Source organism: Xenopus tropicalis, chromosome 9 (genome assembly GCF_000004195.4).
Source record: "Xenopus tropicalis strain Nigerian chromosome 9, UCB_Xtro_10.0, whole genome shotgun sequence".
NCBI classification, from domain to species: Eukaryota; Metazoa; Chordata; class Amphibia; order Anura; family Pipidae; genus Xenopus; species Xenopus tropicalis.
Window position 1 is genome coordinate 15047508 of NC_030685.2, and position 22460 is coordinate 15069967.

The 22460-nt window shown below is 43.7% G+C and overlaps 1 protein-coding gene across 1 annotated transcript; it reads left to right on the forward strand.

Annotated features, from left to right (window-relative positions):
* Positions 1-20659, forward strand: pdia2 (protein disulfide isomerase family A member 2). The gene is given in 11 exon segments (NM_001011281.1): positions 1-253; positions 6152-6358; positions 7921-8054; positions 9459-9596; positions 10418-10531; positions 12072-12197; positions 13350-13544; positions 15889-16009; positions 17682-17863; positions 18671-18760; positions 20421-20659. Coding segments are annotated over 11 exon segments (1581 nt in total). The 5' UTR covers positions 1-42; the 3' UTR covers positions 20484-20659.
* Positions 20660-22460: the final 1801 nt, after the last annotated feature.

Genomic DNA, 22460 nt, shown 5'->3' on the forward strand with positions numbered 1-22460 from the left:
GATTTGTTTTGGCTTGCCAGTCAAGCACCAGGTATATCCGCCATGAGGTGGCTCACTGTGCTCCAGCTCTGCCTTCTGTGCACGTTTTATACCGTGGCGCTTGGCCAAAATGCGACTTCTGAGGAACCCACGAAGAACTCAAGCGAGGAGGAGACATCAGACGAGCTTCTGGAAGAGGACAACGTCTTGGTTCTAAACAAGAAGAACTTTGACAAGGCCCTTGAGACCTATAAATATCTCCTAGTGGAGTTCTGTAAGTATATTCCTAGAAATATAAATGTATCAGGTCTATATCCAACCTTGTCAGACCCTCTCTCCAACAATGGACACTTTGCCATGTTGGGTAGAGGAGGTCTTCTTCTACATTGCACAGACAAAACTAAATGCATTACCAAACCCACAAACCCATATATATATATATATATGTGGAATAGTTTTTCCGGCAGATACTTCAGATATCTTCCAGAAAGGGATGGATGCCTATTTAGCTTCTGAGAAGGTACACGGTTACTGTAGATATTGGTGGACAGTTACTTCCACTAGGTACTACTCCCACTACTGAATTAATGCAGAACAGGTATCGGACCCCTTATCTGGAAACCCATTATCCAGAAAGCTCGGAATTACGGAAAGCCCGTCTCCCATAGACTCCATTTTATTTTTAATCAAATAATTCAGAATTTTAAAACTGATTTCCTTTTTCTATGTAGAAATAAAACAGTACCTTGTAATTGATCCCAACTAAGATATAATTACCCCTTATTGGGGGCAGAGCAGCCCTATTGGGTTTATTTAATGGTTAAATGATTCCCTTTTCTCTGTAATAATAAAACAGTACATGTACTTGATCCCAACTAAGATATAATTACCCCTTATTGGGGCAGAACAGCCCTATTGGGTTTATTTCATGGTTAAATGATTCCCTTTTCTCTGTAATAATAAAACAGTACCTGTACTTGATCCCAACTAAGATATAATTACCCCTTATTGGGGGCAGAACAGCCCTATTGGGTTTATTTAATGGTTAAATGATTCCCTTTTCTCTGTAATAATAAAACAGTACCTGTACTTGATCCCAACTAAGATATAATTACCCCTTATTGGGGGCAGAACAGCCCTATTGGGTTTATTTCATGGTTAAATGATTCCCTTTTCTCTGTAATAATAAAACAGTACCTGTACTTGATCCCAACTAAGATATAATTACCCCTTATTGGGGCAGAACAGCCCTATTGGGTTTATTTCATGGTTAAATGATTCCCTTTTCTCTGTAATAATAAAACAGTACCTGTACTTGATCCCAACTAAGATATAATTACCCCTTATTGGGGGCAGAACAGCCCTATTGGGTTTATTTCATGGTTAAATGATTCCCTTTTCTCTGTAATAATAAAACAGTACCTGTACTTGATCCCAACTAAGATATAATTACCCCTTATTGGGGGCAGAACAGTCCTATTGGGTTTATTTCATGGTTAAATGATTCCCTTTTCTCTGTAATAATAAAACAGTACATGTACTTGATCCCAACTAAGATATAATTAATCCTTATTGGATGCAAAACAATCCTATTGGGTTTAATTAATGTTTTGTTGATTTTTTAGTAGACTTAAGGTATTGAGATTCAAATTACGGAAAGAACCCTTATCCAGAATACCCTTGGTCCCGAGCATTCTGGGTCCTGTACCAAACTGAGCTTTATATACGGCAGCATATTCCTCCCTGTGACATATGTAACCAGTGCTGGAAACAGACTGGTGAGTACATGGGAAGAATCCCATCTGGGATGTACAGGTGCTGGTACTGCAGCCAACATGGGGCCATGGGAGCAACACAGCTTTATTACCCAAGCACAAAACATTGTATAGAGTAAAAGTAAAATCTGAACCCTATAGATTCGAAAACTCTCCATCTATGACGACAGATCCACTTATAGTTTGACCATTGGAGACCAGGAAACCTTCCTGCTGTGCTGGTTAATAAAAAGAAAGCCTCTTCCATACATTGCCCTTCCATAGCTAAAGGCTGAGGCTTATTGACCTGGCCTCAATATTTCAGTCTTTTAGCATTTGCTGATGTTTCATCTCCAGGAGCCTATAAGGGTGTACAGGTGGGGCTACAGGCTGGTAAGACCCAGGAACCTTTGCTCCCACTTGCAGTTTTATCACTTGTCAACATGGAGTGTAGTCCTATAGTTGCCAGAATAAGGAGAAAACAGTAAGGCTGGAGGAACAGTCCTATAGCATTTCAGATGCCCAACCATGTGATTTCAACATAAGGCACAGGGTCCTTAGTAGAAGCAGATTATACAAGTAGCTGGTCTGTAGCCCAAACTCCATGTGAAGGGTCCAGTGAAGGCTACATAAGTATCATAGTCTTCATCCAGATATTACTGAGCCTCTACACCTTAAATTAAACAGTTGGGTAAGATTAATGTGCTTCCATCGCTTCAACCCACATACTCCAACCATTAAGGTGCCTACACACCATTTAATATTGGCTGCCAAGCCAACCACTCTTGAGTGAGCTGACAGACTTTTGGTTAGTGTATGGGCCCAAAGCAATTCCCTCCTCAGTCAATATTGGTCAAATCCTAACTAGATCAGGTCTTGCAGAGAATCCCAGTGGTTTAGGTGGCCAATGAAAAGCTTGGCCAAGGAAATTTAGTCATATCTTGCCAGCCCATGCCAACGTAATCAAGTGGGTTTAACTTCTACAGCCATAAGTCTCTTGACACTATGGTGCTTCATAATATGTTCTCTTCAACAATTAATCATTCTGTCAGCCCTTTGCCCCCTACCACAGAGGTAAGAGACTTCTATTGAGCTTACAGGGATGATATCTACTTTATATGGCATCCAGGCATCTCCCATGAGTCAAACCCCTGGGGCCCATACTGCAACATAGAAAATATACATTTACGGGCAGCAGGGGTTGTAGTGGTACAGTGTTTGGATGTTCTCCCTTTGGTTGTGAGGGTTTCCCTTGGGGGGATCCATTCTATTACCAACCCCCATAGCACTCCCCAGTGTAGGCAGCCCCAATCAGTACCATAAAGTGATTGGCTGGACAGTTTGAATGAACAAAGAACAAGGGTCTGGTTGTACCGTTATTACAAAGGGTGGGTCACTAGTAATGGTTCTGCCTGTGTTAGAAATACTTACTGACTAATGCATGATATTTGCTTGCTCATCCCTTGCTATGGGAAAGGGTAATATCCTGGTTGCTATTAAATGCTGATGGGCTGTGGCCGGAAAGGATCGTTTCTATGGGCGCCATCGGCATAGGAAGCTAGAGACAGGGTATTGTGAAGCTCCATATGTAGCACAATTAAATGCACCACCGGTTACCCCCCCCCCCCGAGCTCTTCCGAGGATGTTATATGAGTTGCACTTAGCCTTTCCTTCTGGGTTGCAGTAAAGCACTGCCACTGCCTTGTAAATCTTTTACAACCTTCCACCTTTGCTATTATTATAAAGGGAATAAAAACCTTCTTTAATACCCCCCATGACCACCCCTAGCAATCGTGTAACTAAAGCGGGAGCAGACCCCATATCTGTAGGGATCAAATGGAGAGAGGGGGCCCAGTAAATTGCAATTCCTTCACTCCCCATTCCCTGCACAGGGGCCAAAAAATATACCTTGCCGGAGGGTATCTACTGATTAGCTGGTTCTATAGAGCTCAGGAAAATTTATATTGTAGTGTTTCCTGACTACAACTCCCAGCAGCTCTCCAGTTTGGTATTTTAGCAGCTATATGGTTGCTAGAGTCTTATATACCATAGCAACCAGGCAGTCGTTTGAATGAGAGACAGGAAAATGAATAGGAGAGGGGCTGCATAGAAAGATAAGGAAAGAAAGTAGCAATAACAATAATACTGTAGCCTCACAGAGCAATAGGGTTTGGCTGCCGGGGTCAGTGACCCCCATTGGAAAGCTGAAAAGTGTCAGAAGAGGAAGGCAAATAATTAAAAAAAACTAAAATAAATAATAAAGACCAATTGCAGAATTGGGCATTCTGTGAAATATTAAACGATAACCTAAAGGTGGACTACCCGTCAAACCTAGATGATATATTGGCCTGTTCTGGGAGAATAATGGCAGAAACATTTGGTCAATTCAGCAGTGTTATAGAAAGGTCCATATCTCCATTTGGTTGCACCAACCCACCCCCACCCTCATGCTGAATTTCCTCTATTAAGGGACGCTATTAAATATACAATTACATAGGTTTACTCTTGTTATGTTTCTAGGGAATAGGCAATGGGTAGACTGAGTGTTCTGACTCCGGGGCAGTGTTGGGTCCATGGTATTGGGGTTGTCCCTTCTTCTCAGCTTGCATTATAATGGCGCCCATGGATAATCGGAGACACTGAGGAGGTCGGGGCTGAATCCGGTGCCCCTGTATAACTCAGCTCAGAGCTACATTTTATCACCTCTGTGGGAAGGAGCAGGTGTAACAGCGCAGAGTCATTACAGAGAAGCCATTTTCTGCCCTGACCTTCGGGTTCCAGCTGGTTGGTTCCCATTGGCTTTGTCCTGATCAAACACAAATCTGTCATTCTGTGATAGTCATATAAAAGCCAAAGGGATTCTGGGAATCTCCCTACATAAGACCCTGGGTCTTATTGTACTCAAAGGGGCAAATGTAACAAACAGTGTCCAATGATGGTGTCTTGTTGTCTCCCAATGTCACAGAGAAAATTCTAATGATAATCACACTGTACAGTATATTATATATACAGTATAGGACCCGTTATCCAGAATGCTTGGGACCAAGGGTATTCCGGATAAGGGGTCTTTCCGTAATTTGGATCTCCATACCTTAAGTCTGCTAAAGAATCAATAAAACATTAATTAACCCCAATAGGGCTGTTCTGCCCCCAATAAGGGGTAATTATATCTTAGTTGGGATCAAGTACAGGTACTGTTTTATTATTACAGAGAAAAGGGAATCATTTAACCATGAAATAAACCCAATAGGGCTGTTCTGCCCCCCAATAAGGGGTAATTATATCTTAGTTGGGATCAAGTACAGGTACTGTTTTATTATTACAGAGAAAAGGGAATCATTTAACCATGAAATAAACCCAATAGGGCTGTTCTGCCCCCAATAAGGGGTAATTATATCTTAGTTGGGATCAAGTACAGGTACTGTTTTATTATTACAGAGAAAAGGGAATCATTTAACCATGAAATAAACCCAATAGGGCTGTTCTGCCCCAATAAGGGGTAATTATATCTTAGTTGGGATCAAGTACAGGTACTGTTTTATTATTACAGAGAAAAGGGAATCATTTAACCATTAAATAAACCCAATAGGATTGTTCTGCCCCCAATAAGGGGTAATTATATCTTAGTTGGGATCAAGTACAGGTACTGTTTTATTATTACAGAGAAAAGGGAATCATTTAACCATGAAATAAACCCAATAGGGCTGTTCTGCCCCAATAAGGGGTAATTATATCTTAGTTGGGATCAAGTACAGGTACTGTTTTATTATTACAGAGAAAAGGGAATCATTTAACCATGAAATAAACCCAATAGGGCTGTTCTGCCTCCAATAAGGGGTAATTATATCTTAGTTGGGATCAAGTACAGGTACTGTTTTATTATTACAGAGAAAAGGGAATCATTTAACCATGAAATAAACCCAATAGGGCTGTTCTGTTTAAAATTCATAATTATTTGATTAAAATGGAGTCTGTGGGGGACGGGCTTTCCGTAATACGGAATACAGGTTTCCAGATAAGGGGTCCGATACCTGTGTGTATATATATATATCACTGATTGCAGCACTTGCTTAGACCTTGTGCTCTGTTTCCAGTCTGTAAGCTGTGACCCTTTTCAGGCAGAGGGTTGGATCTGGTCTTGAACTGGACGTTCTCCCTGCAAGGACCTATATCTGATTGATAATTTAAAAAGATTTTATTAATCCAAAAAGAATATGAATATTAATACAGTCTTCCATTCTCCCAGTGGCTCGGAATTAAATATGTTACAGCTAATAAGGATTCCATCTTGGAGCACATTCAGTTATTGCAAAGTTGGGTGTAGGGTGCACTGGGTAAAAATCTATAACAATTTCTTTTGGGGGGGGTTGGTGGTAAAATGTTGGGATCTTCTATTAATTCCTTATTTTCTATCTAAGATGCTCCTTGGTGCGGTCATTGCCAAGAGCTTGCTCCAAAATACGCCAAGGCGGCGGAGATCCTGAAGGACAAGTCAGAAGAAGTGAGGCTGGCTAAAGTAGATGCCACCGTAGAATCTGAACTGAGCACGGAGTTTAATGTGAATGGGTATCCCACCCTGAAATTCTTTAAAGGTGGAAACAGAACGGGCCACATCGATTATGGAGGTAGCAAATTTGGTTCCTTTTATTTTTCCACTATTTTTTTTTTTAAGTGGTTTTGGAGTCACATGGGAGGTTGAATGGGAAACCCTAAACCAGGGGATCCCCAACCTTTCTTACTTGTGAGCCACAGTCAAATGTAAAAAGACTTGGAGAGCAACACAAGCACCATAAAAGTTCATGGAGGAGCCAAATAAGGGCTGTGATTGGCTATTAGGCAGCCTCTATGCACCCTATCAGCTTACAGGGGCTTTATTTGGTAGGAAATCTTGTTTTTATTCAACCAAAACTTGCCCCCAAGTCAGGAATTCAAATTGAGAGCAACATCCAAGGGGTTGGGGATCACTGACCTAAACCATAAGCTCAAAAATACCTTCCCTTCTTCTCTCCACTCAGCTTCTTTCTTCTCCTCTTTTCTACCATTTCTGACACAGACAAGGTTGATGTTGATGGTTCCGGCATAGTAATACATATATGGGACCCGTTATCCACAATGCTTGGGACCTGGGGTATTCCGGATAAGGGGTCTTTCCGTAATTCGGATCTCCTACCTTAAGTCTACTTAAAAAATTATTTAAACAGTAATTATACCCAATAGGATTGTTTCGGCTCCAATAAGGGGGTAATTAAAACTTAGTTGGGATCAAGTACAGGTACTGTTTTATTATTACAGAGAAAAGGGAATCATTTAACCATGAAATAAACCCAATAGGGCTGTTCTGCCCCAATAAGGGGTAATTATATCTTAGTTGGGATCAAGTACAGGTACTGTTTTATTATTACAGAGAAAAGGGAATCATTTAACCATTAAATAAACCCAATAGGGCTGTTCTGCCCCAATAAGGGGTAATTATATCTTAGTTGGGATCAAGTACAGGTACTGTTTTATTATTACAGAGAAAAGGGAATCATTTAACCATTAAATAAACCCAATAGGGCTGTTCTGCCCCAATAAGGGGTAATTATATCTTAGTTGGGATCAAGTACAGGTACTGTTTTATTATTACAGAGAAAAGGGAATCATTTAACCATTAAATAAACCCAATAGGGCTGTTCTGCCCCCAATAAGGGGTAATTATATCTTAGTTGGGATCAAGTACAGGTACTGTTTTATTATTACAGAGAAAAGGGAAATAAGTTTTAAAAATGTGAATTATTTGATTAAATTGGAGTCTATGGGAGATGGCCTTTCCGTAATTTGGAACTTTCTGGATAATGGGTTTCTGGATAAGGGGTCCGATACCTGTACAAGTGGTTCTGTTGGCAGGGGAACCCAATGATACCTGGGCCCAACATCCTAGTATTGTGGTAGACCAGTCCAACATGCTTATTTACTTATAAAAACAAGTGACTGATTCTTGGAGATGTTTCATTTATTCGTTATTCCAATTCAGAATGGATAGAAGTTTCCACCACTTAAATAATTTATAGCAAAGACTCAGGCCCAGGTTGGACCTTTCAAAGCTTCAAACCCCGACGCTCAGTGTCTCTCTAAGAGCCAACAAAAGTGTTTCCATTCCCAGTCTGGGTATCACAAAGCTTATTGCCATTTGTTTCTGTAAATCTAGGAAAGAGGGACCAAGATGGCTTGGTGAAGTGGATGCTGAGACGTTTGGGGCCGGCAGCCATTGTGCTTGATAAAGTAGAAAGTGCTGAGAAATTCACCAGCTCCCAAGAATCTCCAGTGATTGGTTTCTTCAAGGTAAGAAGCACCTTACCCCGGATCCCTGTGTATCAGATTCAGTTTATACCAACGGTTCTCAACATGTGGGTTGGGACGTCTTTGGGGTGGAATGATCCTTTCACAGGGGTCGCCAAAGACCATGGGAAAACACATATTTCCGATGGTGTTAGGAATAATTTTATGGTTGGGGGTCACCACAACATGAGGAACTGTATTAAAGGGTCGCGGCATTAGGGAGGTTGAGAACCACTGGTTTGTACGGTTTGGCCTTTATAAATGGCTACAGGAGAGGGTTGGTCAGGTTTCCGATGGCCCTCAAACAAAGCCAGATGTTTTTGCTGGAAGGAGGATCTTTACCCATGCAGGCATATTAATGTGCAATGATTGATTATAACTAGGAAAGAAACGCAAATAGATCCACTTTTGCACCCTCCAGTGAATAAATGTTTGCTGCCCCAGTTCTACAACCAAATGCTATTGATGAGCTCCCATAATAAGTTTCTCTTGTATTGTGAATTGTGGGCGTAGAATGAGTAGAATTGAGTTTAAGAGATAATTTCCAGGTTCTTCACACAACAGGGTGGGGGCAAGGGGTGCCCAATGTTCCCTATTACAGATGTTAAATGCCCCTGGCCTTCCAGCAACAAGGTAGGGCAGACAAAATATATAGATAAGGCTGAATTTTTGATATTATAGAGCAGTGGTTCTCAACCTTCCTAATGCCGCAACCCTTTAATACAGTTCCTCATGTTGTGGTGACCCCCAACCATAAAATTATTCCTAACACCATCGGAAATATGTGTTTTCCCATGGTCTTAGGCGACCCCTGTGAAAGAGTTGTTCGACTCCCAAAGGGGTCCCGACCCACAGGTTGAGAACCGCTGTTATAGATAAAGCCAACTCCATTACCACTAGGACAGTGACTCCTCAATGTGGACTAGAGTAGTGGCAGGGGGGGCTTAGGATGTAGGACAATTAGGGTGGGATTTGAGCATAATATCTATTCATACTCCTCCTAAACCTTGTTCAGAGCTATGGGGTTCCCCAAACAAAACTGGCTCTTGAATAGGAACTTGAACCTAAAAAGTAGGATAACACTAGGATAACGATCAGGATATCTGTAAGATCTTTACCTAACATTTCCTGCAGACCCTCCTTGTGGATTAGGGAGCCAATTATAGTTGCCAAATTACCTTTGTTTATCCCCTACTGCAAGGGGCCATACAGACCCTTCCAGTAGGCAACATCCTTTTGGATGGGGGTCTTGACATCTGTGAGTATCCTGAGAAGAATGTGAGCTTTGATAGAGGTCCATGGTACATGGGTTTGAAATCTTGGCCACTGGGCATATTCTACTGATCTGTTTGGCCACCATTGGAAACAACATGGAGTAACTACTCTTAACCATTTCTTCCCCCCCAGAACCCGGAAGATGCCGATATCAAAATATTTTATGAAGCTGCGGAGCTTAATGAAGACTTCACTTTTGCCCTGGCCCACGATGCAAAACTGTTTGAGAAATTCGGAGTGACGGAAGACACGGTCATCTTCTTCAAAAACGTAGGAGCCTTTCTATGTCGTCATGACTAGGGCAGTAATACTCTTATACAGGTCATGGAACTCCGAGGTGACTTCTAATATCCTTATATGTTACAATAAGTCATGTGACAGAAATGACATCACTAAGCTCCGATTATAACTGATGACATCACTAAGCACCGTTTATAAGGATATAATTTACACTTTGGTCCCATGGGGTAATGACCAAACTGTATATTATAAACATATTAATGATGGACTTGGCTGACCTGAGTCCACTGCTTCCATATCCACTGACGCCATTTGATGATGTCATAGATGTGTGGGACTGCCCACCAGAGGGAGGTGTTAGTATGATTCCATCCCCAAGTAGAGAGACCCTTCTTGATGTTTGACCTTCCAGCTGTGTCTGGATCTCATTTTCTTGGTCAGACCCACCCATTGGACCAACCCATATGGACTAAACCATATTCTTCTTTCTCAGATGGGGTTTTTGCCTTCCTCTGGATCAACTAGCAGTTAGGCAGGTTATATATAGGCATTATGGTTGAACGTGATGGACGTAGGTCTTTTTTTAACCCAACTTACTATGTTACTATGTTACTATCTATGTTACTATGTATGTTACTATGTATTTTTACCAGACTGACTGACCCAGCGAAGTCATTTTCCATAGTTATTAATAGACTAGTGTTATCTATTTCAGATTTAGGGTTTGACATCTAGAGAAAATGCCCCATTGGAGACAAGCAGTATGGCTTCTCCTGCTAATATATATATATTTGTATGTAGGAATACTACAAACAATTTACATGTGTTTTTTTTAACCTTTTCTTTGTCAGTCTGAGGAGAAGCCTGAGTTTAAAGTTGATGAAGACCTTGGATTAGACAAAGATGAGCTTTCCAAGTTCCTCAAGATAAACAACATCGACCTCGTCACAGAATACAGCGCTGAGGTAAAGCCATTTACTATGTATGGATAATATATGGAGCTGGTTTCACTTTGGTCAAGAAATTAATACTATCTGTATTATTATTGGAGCTCCCTATAGATTCTCTCAGGGGTGGGTGTGTCCTAATGGGGGATGTAGCCAATCACAGCCCTGCACTCACACAAGCACAGACAGGCTTCAGTTCCCTATCAGGTCAGCCTAGCTGCTGAAGTGCAGCAGGGCGGGACTAGTGGGACAGATGGGCGGGACTAGTAGGGTTTTTGCAGAAATTTCCAATAAATCAGCCTGAAACACTACTTTTTAAAGCACGTTCCTTCTATATCTAGATGAGTACAATTCGGTGGAACAATGTTATTGTGGCACCAAGTCAAAAGCACGATGATGCCACGATTAAATCAGCACTGTGGGCTCCTTTGCCAACTGGAGCTTCTGATGTTCTGTCTCCGGCCAACATTTCACCAAATGGGCCAACATCTGCCTATGGGCTGTGCTCCAAGCGAACCTAATCCCAACTGGAATCTTAGTCTTAGTCAGCAACCCAACTAATCTAGCTATCGGGATGCCCAATGAGCACATAGGGGCTATATTGGTTACCTTAGTTACGAGTAATGGTAATGGGACCAAACTGTCCTACGTTGCTTGTTTGTTGATTGGGTCAGACAGGCCAATCAGTCCCTTTGTACCCAGCATATTGTTGCTAGATCTGGTGACTTCTAGGTGTTGATGGATCTACTTGTCCTTTTGAGGTTTCTCTGCTTAAGGAGATTTACTTCTGACCATTTATTGAGCCTTCCCTATTAAAGGGGATATATTTTGTGAATTACACTGTAATATAGAAGGAATGTGTGCAGCTAGGCTGACCTGATAGGGAACTGAAGCCCATCTTTGTTTCTCTGACTGCAGGGCTGTGATTGGCTACTCCCCTTCCTACTGTGCTTCTGGCAGGGACCGTTAGGACACGCCCACCCCCATTTAAAACACAGACAGGGACCTGAGAGGATCTATAGGGAGCTAAAGGGGCCATTTTTACAGATAGGGTTAATGTTTAGCCCAAAGGGAAACCAGCACAGTATATTATTTATAATTGCCTACAGGGTTAGGGTTTTTTTGGGTTTTTTTCCCGTTTATCCTATATGTCTCCTTTAACAGATCTGCTGAAGTTTTAACCCTTGACCCCCTGATCAATTTTGCTGTTATTTGCCCTTTGAATGAGTCTTTAACGTTGCACCTTGGTAGAAGATCTAACAACACATGTCCTGTTGGTAGGGATGCACCAAACCCACTTTTTTTGGCTCGGCTGAACCCCCGAACCCACCCAGAAGGATTCTGCCGAATCCCGAACCAAATCCGGGATTCCGTGCATTCCTACCTGTTGGTTGGTTGGTTATATTTTGCTGTCCAACTTGGTAGGTAGATGTAGACCTCTTGCCCTGAGCTAGTTAGTTAGTAGCCATGTTAAATCTCCGCTGTTGGAGTTGAACCAATGCTAATACGTATTTATTATCTCCATGTTATAATACCCATTGCTTCTGTTGCTCCACAGACTTCCGATAAGATTTTTGCTGCCCAGATCCCCAACCACTTGCTGCTTTTTATCAATAAGACTGAGGATTCCCAACTGGCGCTGTTGGAACATTTCCGCAAAGCGGCGACCCATTTTAAAGGGAAAGTAAGTGCACGATGGTCTGCCATCTTTAGATCTTTGGAACAGTTTAGATGTTCTGCTCACTTGGCTCATCGAAATAACGACTATATGGATAGGAGAGGGACTAAATAGTTACAATAACAATGAATCTGGAGCCTCACAGAGCAATAGTTTTGTGGCTGCCGGGGTCCGTGACCCCCATTTGAAAAGAAGATTACAAATACCGTATATACTCGAGTATAAGCCGACCCGAATATAAGCCGAGGTACCTAATTTTACCTAAGAAAACTGGAAAAACGTATTGACTCGAGTATAAGCCTAGGGTGGGAAATGCAGCCGCTACTACTAAGTTTCAATAATCAAAATAAATACCAGTAAAATTACATTAAATGAGTGGGGTATGTGTTTTTAAATATTTATTTAAACAGTAAACTAGCTCTAGTGGAGAAGAGGGTCAACTAAAACAATATGGTATCAATGACGATACCTTAAGAATACTACCCCCTTAGCTCAATCAGCAACCACTAAAACAGAAAGGGGCACATTTACTAATTCACAAATCCCGAATGGGAAAAAATCGGATTGGAAACAAAAATTTAGCAACTTTTTTGTCGCCGTCGCGGTTTTTTCGTATTTTGCGCGTTTTTTTCATCGCAGTCACGACTTTATCGTATTTTGCACGACTTTTTCGTCGCCGTCGCGTTTTTTTTTCATATTGAGCCATTGTAAACGGCGGAAAAACCAATCCGATTTCTTTGCGATGACGGCGAACAAGGCACGGAAAAATATACGATAAAGTCGTAACTGCGACGAAAAAATCACAGGACGTATGAAAAAGTCGCAAAAATGCCGATCATTGCGAAAATACGCGTTCGGATGCTTTCGCTCTGTTCGTGGATTAGTAAATCTGCCCCAAAAGGACAGAGGGTGCTAGTCTGGAGCACCCTAGTCTATAGCACCCGATTCGAGTATAAGCCAAGGGTGACTTTTTCAGCACATTTTGGGTGATGAAAAACTAGGCTTATACTCGAGTATATACAATACTTCAAAAACTATAACAAATAATTAATGAAGACCAACTGAAAAGTTGCTCAGAACTGGCCATTCTATACGTTAACTAAAAGATGACCCACCTGTTTAATTATATTTCATTCTAACTGTATCTGCCCTGCCCAGATCCTCTTCGTTTTTATCGACTCCGACGGCGGTTTTTCTTCGGTCCTTGAGTATTTCGGGCTGAAATCATCGGACGTTCCAACCCTCCGATTTATAAACCTGGAGTCGGTGAAGAAGTACGCGTTCGATGCCCCGGAAATCACGGAAGACACTATCCAAACATTCTGCAGGACTGTCCTTGAGGGAAACGTCAAGGTGGGTATTGTGTGTGTTTGTTCCTCGACCCCATCCTCTCTCATTGCACCGTGAGCAGAATTCAGAGCTATAATCCATATGTTTCATCTCTGCCTATGGATTATGTGAGGGCAATGGAGGATAAATCTAGCTCCCTGCCTGGCAGTGTTATCTGATTGTTCTTATAGGATTACAGGATTTCTGTCAGCTTCCAACATCCATCTCCTATGGATAAAGCCATATTGATAAAATGAATGGGTGTTTTGCTATTAAAGGCTGAATGCTGTGCCGTATGCATTGGGATTAGTGATGTGCGTAATGTTTCGGCAGGCATGGATTTGCGGCGAATTTCCGCGTTTCGCCATTGGTGGATTGTTTCGCGAAACGAATGAAAAATTTTGCCGCAGAAAAATTTGCCGCACGTCCAAAAATTGTCGCCGGCGTCAAAAAAGAATAGTCGCGGGCGACGAAACAATAGCCGCGCGACAAAATAATAGCCACGGGCGACGAAACAATAGCCGCATGACAAAATAATAGCCGTGGGCGACGAAACAATAGCCGCGTGACAAAATAATAGCCGCGGGCGACGAAACAATAGCTGCGTGACAAAATAATAGCCGCGGGCGACGAAACAATAGCCACGTGATAAAATAATAGCCGTAGGCGACGAAACAATAGCCGTGCGACAAAATAATAGCCGCGGGCGACGAAACAATAGCCACACAACAAAATAATAGCCGCGGACGACGAAACAATAGCCGTGCGACAAAATAATAGCTGTGGGCGACAAAAGAATAGTCGCGGGCGACGAAACAATAGCCGCACAACAAAATAATAGCCGCGGGCGACGAAACAATAGCCGCACGACAAAATAATAGCCGCGGACGACGAAACAATAGCCGCACGACAAAATAATAGCCGCGGGCGACGAAACAATAGCCGCATGACAAAATAATAGCCACGGGCGACGAAACAATAGCCGCACGACAAAATAATAGCCGCGGACGACGAAACAATAGCCGCGCGACAAAATAATAGCTGTGGGCGACAAAAGAATAGTCGCGGGCGACAATTTTTTTTGTTGCACAACATTTTCGCCGTTTCGTGAATTTTTCGCCGTTTCGCGGATCTTTTGAAAGATTCGCAAATTTTTCGGCGAAGCAAAACGGAACAGATTCGCTCATCACTAATTGGGATTATTGCCCCAGCCCAGAGGTGCCTTTGCCCCTGTATCATTGAACCTACAGAGTTGCCTCATATTATCAGGAAATGTTAATAATCAAAACAAATGAAGGTAAAATCGTTATTAGTTCTTTTGCAATTATTGTTCGGCCATTTGTAGCCAATGTGACCAGCAGGTGGCGCTCTTGTTTCAAATGGATTATATTGGAAGTTTAAAAACTGCTGATATTTTGAAAACTAGAAAACAAAATTTTATTCTAAATTGTAAAAGGGCTCAGAGGGCTTTGGGGGTTGATATTCCTTTTAATCTTCCTGTTGTTTTGTGTCAATGGCAATGCGCCAACTTAGTGCGTCCTATGTATGTATGTATGTATGTATAACTTTATTTATAAAGCGCCACAAGGGTACGCAGCGCTGTACAATCTTACAATATACACAATTACACACAGGGAGGACAAGTGTTATAATAAATACAATAAATATATATATATAAGTGCCATGTGGTATGAGACACAGTAGGAAGGAGGTCCCTGCCCCGTAGAGCTTACAATCTATGCGCTGTAGGTGCCCAAACTGGCCAGGGTAAGTCCTCTGATGTTGCCAGTAGTTGCCTAGGCAACGTCTCGGCAGTTAGGATACAGAACTTTGGGAGACTACATAGGGCTTCCACTGTCAACTCTAGTCAGTATTGGACTGGCCCCCCAGGGTACCAGAAATAGTGCCGGTGGGCCCTCCTGTTCACCCAAGTATTTTGCTTTATATGCCTTTATAAGCTTTATTTCAATCTTAGAACACAGGGGCAAAAAGCTATGGACTGAGCATTCTGGGGTATGTTTACTAAGCCTGGAGATAAATATCACTGGTGATGTTGCCCGTAGCAACCAATCAGATCTTTGCTCTTGATTTCTAACTTGTAGGTGACTGTTCAAATCTAATTGCTGACTGGTTGCTATGGGCAACATCACCGGTGATATTTATCTCCAGTCTTAGTAAACATACCCCTTAGTTTTTTAGGGTGTTAGTGCTCAGGGCAACTCAGCAGCAGCGCTGAACACTAACACCTTCTTGGTCAGTGAGAGAAGGAACACAGTAAGAGTGATGTGCCGGGCAATGACATGGCGGTACTGGCCCACTCGCTGATATGGTGGCTCCCGTGTAACTCCACTTCACTTCTAACATTCAGCAAAACCTCATGAGTGAGGAAATCCCGGCCGATTGGGATAAGAATCCAGTGAAGGTTCTGGTGGGGAAGAACTTTGAAGAGGTGGCGTATGATGAAAGCAAGAGTGTGTTTGTAGAATTCTGTAAGTATCTATTTGTCTGTCTATCTATCTATCTATCTATATCTGTCTGTCTGTCTGTCTATCTATCTATCTATCTATCTATCTCTCTATCTCTCTCTCTCTCTCTCTCTCTCTCTCTATCATCTATCTATCTATCTATCTATCATCTATCTATCTATCTATCTATCTATCTATCTATCTCTCTATCTATCATCTATCTATCTATCTATCTATCTATCTATCTATCTATCTATCTATCCTCTCTCTCTATCTATCTATCTATCTATCCATCCTCTCTCTCTATCTATCTATCTATCATCTATCTATCTATCTATCTATCTATCTATCTATCTATCTATCTATCATCTATCTATCTATCTATCTATCTATCTATCTATCTATCATCTATCTATCTATCTATCTATCTATCTATCATCTATCTATCATCTATCTATCTATCTATCTATCTATCTATCTATCTATCTCTCTCTCTCTCTCTCTCTCTCTCTCTCTCTCTCTCTCTCTCTCTCTCTCTCTCTCTCTCTCTCTCTCTCTCTCTCTCTCTCTCTCTATCTATCTATTCCCCATGACCCCAGAGTAGACTTATCCCTGGGCAATACCCTGCCCTACCCTGGGGGCCACTGGGAAAGCCTTGTAAGAAGGTGGTGCCGGCCCTGGCCGACCCTGACCCCCCAAAAGTATTTGTGCAGTTTTTGTTATTTTTTGTGAGCGCACAAGATTCTGTGATGCACTAGGGTCGGGGGGGGGGGGGTCAGGGTTTCTACCACATACTACGGACTTGATGTGATGGCTTTCCTTGCCCTTTAATAGGCCACACCCTAGTTCCACCCAATGCCCAACTACTTTCCTGATCTGTCTAATCCCCATCCATTCAGCATCCTGCTACATCCCTTACTGGCCCCCCTATAATGATATGTTGGGGTCCCTGACAGGAGTCCCATGTGTCTGCCCTGTGTAGCCAACCAGCCCCACATCACCCATCTATTTTCTGTGTAACATAGGGAGATCACTGGGCAGTTTTGATTTGCTGATCTAACACAGTTCTGATGAGGCGCTCAGAATGCGTCGAGTGAAGGTCACTGATGTTGCTGCACTACAACTCCCAGCATCCTGTAACCCTTTGTTAATATGTTGGAGGATGCTGGGAGTTGTACAGCAGCACCATTAGCCTCTGGTTAGCACATATACATCCCCTATAGACTCCTTGGTAAAACTAATATCAGTGGGTCCCCTTGTCAGTAACCAATACGGACACTAGATGTCACTGTTTCTTTATTTTGTGTTTTGGTTTCTACGCATTTGAAAATAATTCCTGGCTTTCTGTGAGAAGGTTGGCATGACGGGCCCTTCCCGGGAGAATATGCCATGTTTCACGGGTTTATTTTGTCAAAACAGCTGAAATTGATCCCCTTACTGCCTCCCAGGCCAAAATGCACCATTGCCAACAGTGATTGGGGTCATTTATCAACACTGGGCACATTTGCCCATGGGCAGCCAATTAAATTGTTGCATTCATTGTTCTACCTGCAGCTGGCTATAAAAGCCAATCACTGATTGGTTGTCATGGGTTACTGCCCATGGGCAAATCTGCCCAGTGTTGATACATGAGCCCCATGGCTTCAGTAGGGATCCAATAAAGGTTCTGCACCAATCACACTGCCTGTCTGTGCAGATGCCCCTTGGTGCTCTCACTGCAAAGAGCTGGAACCAGTCTGGGAAGAACTAGGGGAAAAGTACAAGGACCACGAGAGCGTTATCATCGCCAAAATGGACGCCACCGCCAACGAGATCGATGGGCTCCGAGTACGAGGATTCCCCAACCTGAGGTTTTTCCCTGCGGGCCCCGGGCGCAAGGTAATGGATCCATATTATCACTGGGATATTGGCACATTACTAGGGTGCAGAACTGTCCAACTGGGGGCCGGCGGGCCGGATGTGACCCTCCATGGGATTTGTATGGCCCCCCAGTCAGGGTCAGACTGCCGTCCCAGGGGCCCAACAGCTTTCTTCCTATTGCCCCACCAGCCCAGTCTGACCGTGCCCCCCCCCCCCCCCAGTATGGCCCCCCAGTCAGGGTCAGACTGCCGTCCCAGGGGCCCAACAGCTTTCTTCCTATTGCCCCACCAGCCCAGTCTGACCGTGCCCCCCCCCCCCCCAGTCTGCTCAAAAGCTCCATAGACTTCACTATATGACACCATCATTTTAATTGAATCCGGCCCCCATCGAGCTGCATGGGATACTATTGGCCCATTCCTTGTAATAAGTTGGACAGCACTGATATAGTTGATAATAAAGATGGCCCCCCACAATTTATAACCCCCAACACGCCCAAGAGACCTTTGCATGTATTTGTATCCTGGGATGTGTAGCCCCTTCAGGTACGGCCAGTCTGTAAGACTACAAATCCCACTCCATGTGCTGGCTTTACTAAGGTTGAACTTGATGGACTCTGGTCTTTTTTCAACCCTATGTAACTATGTAACTATGTTTTCAAGGGTCCAAATACGAAGGGAGATGTAACATCAGGGGATATTGGGGCTGTTTGCTGCTTGGCTTTTATTGGTTAATCTGTGGATTGAACTATGTTACAGCGCCCCCTACTGTGGCCTCATTATGTCCGAATGTGTTTTTGATCAGTTCTGACATTACTGTCACTCACAGATGATTGAATATACAAAGGAAAGGACCGTTGAGCTGTTTTCGGCCTTCATTGACAGTGGGGGGGTGCTGCCCGAGGAGAAAGTGGAAAAGGTTGGTGCAAACTCGGGTGTAACTGGGGTACAGGGGTACACTATGGGGACATGGGTGGCTATGGGACAGTCACATGGGTGGCTATGGGACAGTCACATGGGTGGCTATGGGACAGTCACATGGGTGGCTATGGGACAGTCACATGGGTGGCTATGGGACAGTCACATGGGTGGCTATGGGACAGTCACATGGGTGGCTATGGGACAGTCACATGGGTGGCTATGGGACAGTCACATGGGTGGCTATGGGACAGTCACATGGGCGGCTATGGGACAGTCACATTGGTTCCTTTGTGATTTGCACACACATTAGCCAGGCTGGGCGCAGGTTGGCAAGAAGTGGTTTGGGCACAGGCTGGGAACATTCTGTTCATTAGCAGTCAAATGCATTATAAAGCACCCTTTTGCCACCCTTCTGGTTTTACCCCGACATCCCAGATTACAGAAGGACCGCCCAGATCAAAAATGTCTGCCCAGTTTAATAGGAAAACTGGCCAAGACTTTCCGATACTGATGTGGTGATTGGCCAATCAACAATTGCTGTGTCATAGCTACGCCCCCCCACAGTGTCACCGCCCACCCGTGGGATGCCACAGTCCCCGCCCCATGATGTCATCACCCACCCCCTGCTGATATTTCAGTAAGGGAAAATGGCAACTTATGAGGCCTTCTCCCACTGGGTCTGTATAGGCCCATGTTACAAGCCAATCATTGGCCCCTAGGCTAAGCTTTAAGACTGGCTTATCTGGCCCAGCACCCAGTGGCCAAGCCGAGCCTCAACATACAAGCATTTATTTCCATCCATGGCTAGCTTCACACCTGTAGAGAAGCCAAACAAGGCATTGTGAAGTGTGGAACAACAATTATACAATCTGCGCCCAAACCTCAACGCGCCTCCCCCACCCCAGCCCCCCATGCAGCCATGATTCTTAAACCTGCTCCCAACTTGCCACAAAAAAGTTGCTGAATTACAACTACCATTATATTATTAAGAGGAGCTGTGGCCAAACAACACTAGGAGTGGTTTCTACGATCAATAATATTTGATAAAACTTTCCCCAGCTGTCAAGGTCCAATGGCCCACTCTATGCGAGAGGCTCCTCCAATGAGAATCCTGCTCCCTATTCTTTGCTCTTCCTATCAGAGCTGAAGGCAATAACAAGTGTTTTTTATGGCTCTGAACATCTTAATAGCACTATATCCTTACCCTTCACATAGTATAATATCTGCAAGCTTGAGTGGTACAGGGCTCTCCCTATGCTAGCTAGGATAAAGATGGCAGTAGCACTGGGAGGCAGGATTCTTATTGGAACATTATCTTGCATCTGTAATTAGGTCCTCCTGGGCTTATGCCACCATATAGTAAATAATATAAAAATTATTGCCCAGGGTCCTACTCTCTCTCAACCCAAACCTAACCCACCATGCCATCTCTTATATACCCATGCCGGGCCCACCCATTGCTGACATCACTGGAGGGGGCGGAGTAGGCATGAGTATATAAATCGAAGATGGAGACACCTTTAGAAGAAACATCGGATTTAATATCTCAGCTCTGATGTTGGTGTGTTACCCAGTACCCATCCTCCCTAGTTGCCCCTTATGTTGGCAGTTTTGCTCCCAGGCTTGAATTCTCATTGGTCCCAATCTGATCTCCTTAGGATGCTGAAGCAGAGGAGAGCAAGGAAGTGGCGGAGGAAGACAAAGGAAAGGATGAGTTGTAACCCTGTGCTATGGGATAAAGTGCCCCGCTGGGAGCCAATGGCTTGTGTAAATGACCAGTCAGTCGGGGGCCCCCCGGCCCTTGCCCCGCCCAATGCTCAGGCACAACTAGGATTTGTATTCTTCATTTGTTGCTGTTACCAAAACATTTTTGACATTAAAGGACACTTTTATTTAACATTAGCCTGGTCTGCTTTGTTTGTGTTGGATTTCAGTGACCCAAGTCCCTTCCCTCTCACGGTACCAGCCCAAGGGTTCAGCAGCCCTGTAGCAAGAATGGTCCATATCTTCAAAGTTGCCCACAGCAGCTCCCCTTTATGGACCTTGTTAGGCCATTTTTTGAGCATCAGGAGTTGCTGTATGAGCCCAATGGGGGCATTTCTAGCCACTGCTTGTCAAGCTTTAGTTTTCCTTTAAAAGAAAAGGCTGGACAAGGAGGAAACCAATCATGGAGCAGGTCTAGTCTTTAGGCAACATCCAAGACAAGTCCTTCTTATACCGCATGTTTATTGTATTAAAGAGATGTTGAGCAAAGAAGTCCATGGAAGATCTTGAGCAGACTGGAGGCCATAAAGATTTCTTTAGAGCAGCGGTTCTCAACCTGTGGGTCGGGGCCCCTTTGGGGGTCGAACGTCCCTTTCACAGGAGTCGCCGAAGACCATCGGAAAACACATATTTCCGATGGTCTTAGGAATAATTTGATGGTTGGGGGTCACCACAACATGAGGAACTGTATTAAAGGGTCACGGCATTAGGAAGGTTGAGAACCACTGCTTTAGAGGGCCAAATCCATACTGAGGGCCACTATTTGGACAGCTCTGATCTAGTACAAGAAACCCCCTGCCCAACCCACTCAGGTTTATTGTTCTTAGCTGAACTTAGAGTTCAATAATTGAACCATAAATGTAACCTGCTGGTCCTGAAGTAGACCTTGTCCACCAGGTATTTCCTATATTGGACTGAGGCCCACTGAGAAGGGGCCACAAAGAAGCCTACAAGGACTTTCCCTGCTATCCCGGTGGGCCATACGACCCTGCTCCAATGTCCCGGATATTGGAACAATTTTTGGCCAGATACTGGTTTAGAAGGACTTCAGAAAGGGTCCCCCATACATGGGCCAACAAGCTGCTAACTTGGCCAGTGAAGCAAAGTCCTTATCAACCCATGTAAGCCTCAGAGGTGGCTCTAGGTCGTTAGCCGTAGCAAGCTATTGGATGCTTGCAAGTCTTTCTAATACCGCATGTTTATTGTATTAAAAAGATGTTGATAAAAGAAGTCCATGGAAGATCTTGAGCAGACTGTTGGCCATAAAGATTCCTCTAGTCTAGAGGGCCAAACCCATCCTGAGGGCCACTATTTGGACAACTCTGATCTAGTACAAGAAACCCCCTGCCCAACCCACTCAGGTTTATTGTTCTTGGCTGAGCTTAGAGCTCAATTATTGAACCATAAATGTAACCTGCTGGTCCTGAAGTAGACCTTGTCTACCAGGTATTTCCTGTGTTGGACTGGGGTATCTGAGGCCCACTGGGACTCCCACCTTAGGACCCCCTGCCCCAGTTGCAAACTCCTCCATCCGCCAACCTACCTGTGAGTTGCTCAACCCGATAGCGGAACAGAAGGGGCCACAAAGAAGCCCACCAGAACTTTCCCTGCTATCCCGATGGATACTGGTTTAGAAGGACTTCAGAAAGGGTCCCCCATACATGGCCCAACAAGCTGCTAACTTGGCCAGAGGAGCAAAGTCCTTATTAAGCAGAGGTGGCTCTAGGTCGTTAGTCGTAGCAAGCTATTGGATGCTTGCATTCAGTAAATACTACCTGCTGATTGGTTGGTTTGTAACCCTAGAAGAGAAGACCCTTTCCATGCTATTATATGGCACCCAAGGGCCCATTCCTAAGCTAATGCCAATGGTGGAACATAGGTGCAACTACATCAGGCCTTGGGAGAATACGGGGGTCTCACCCAACACATGGGAA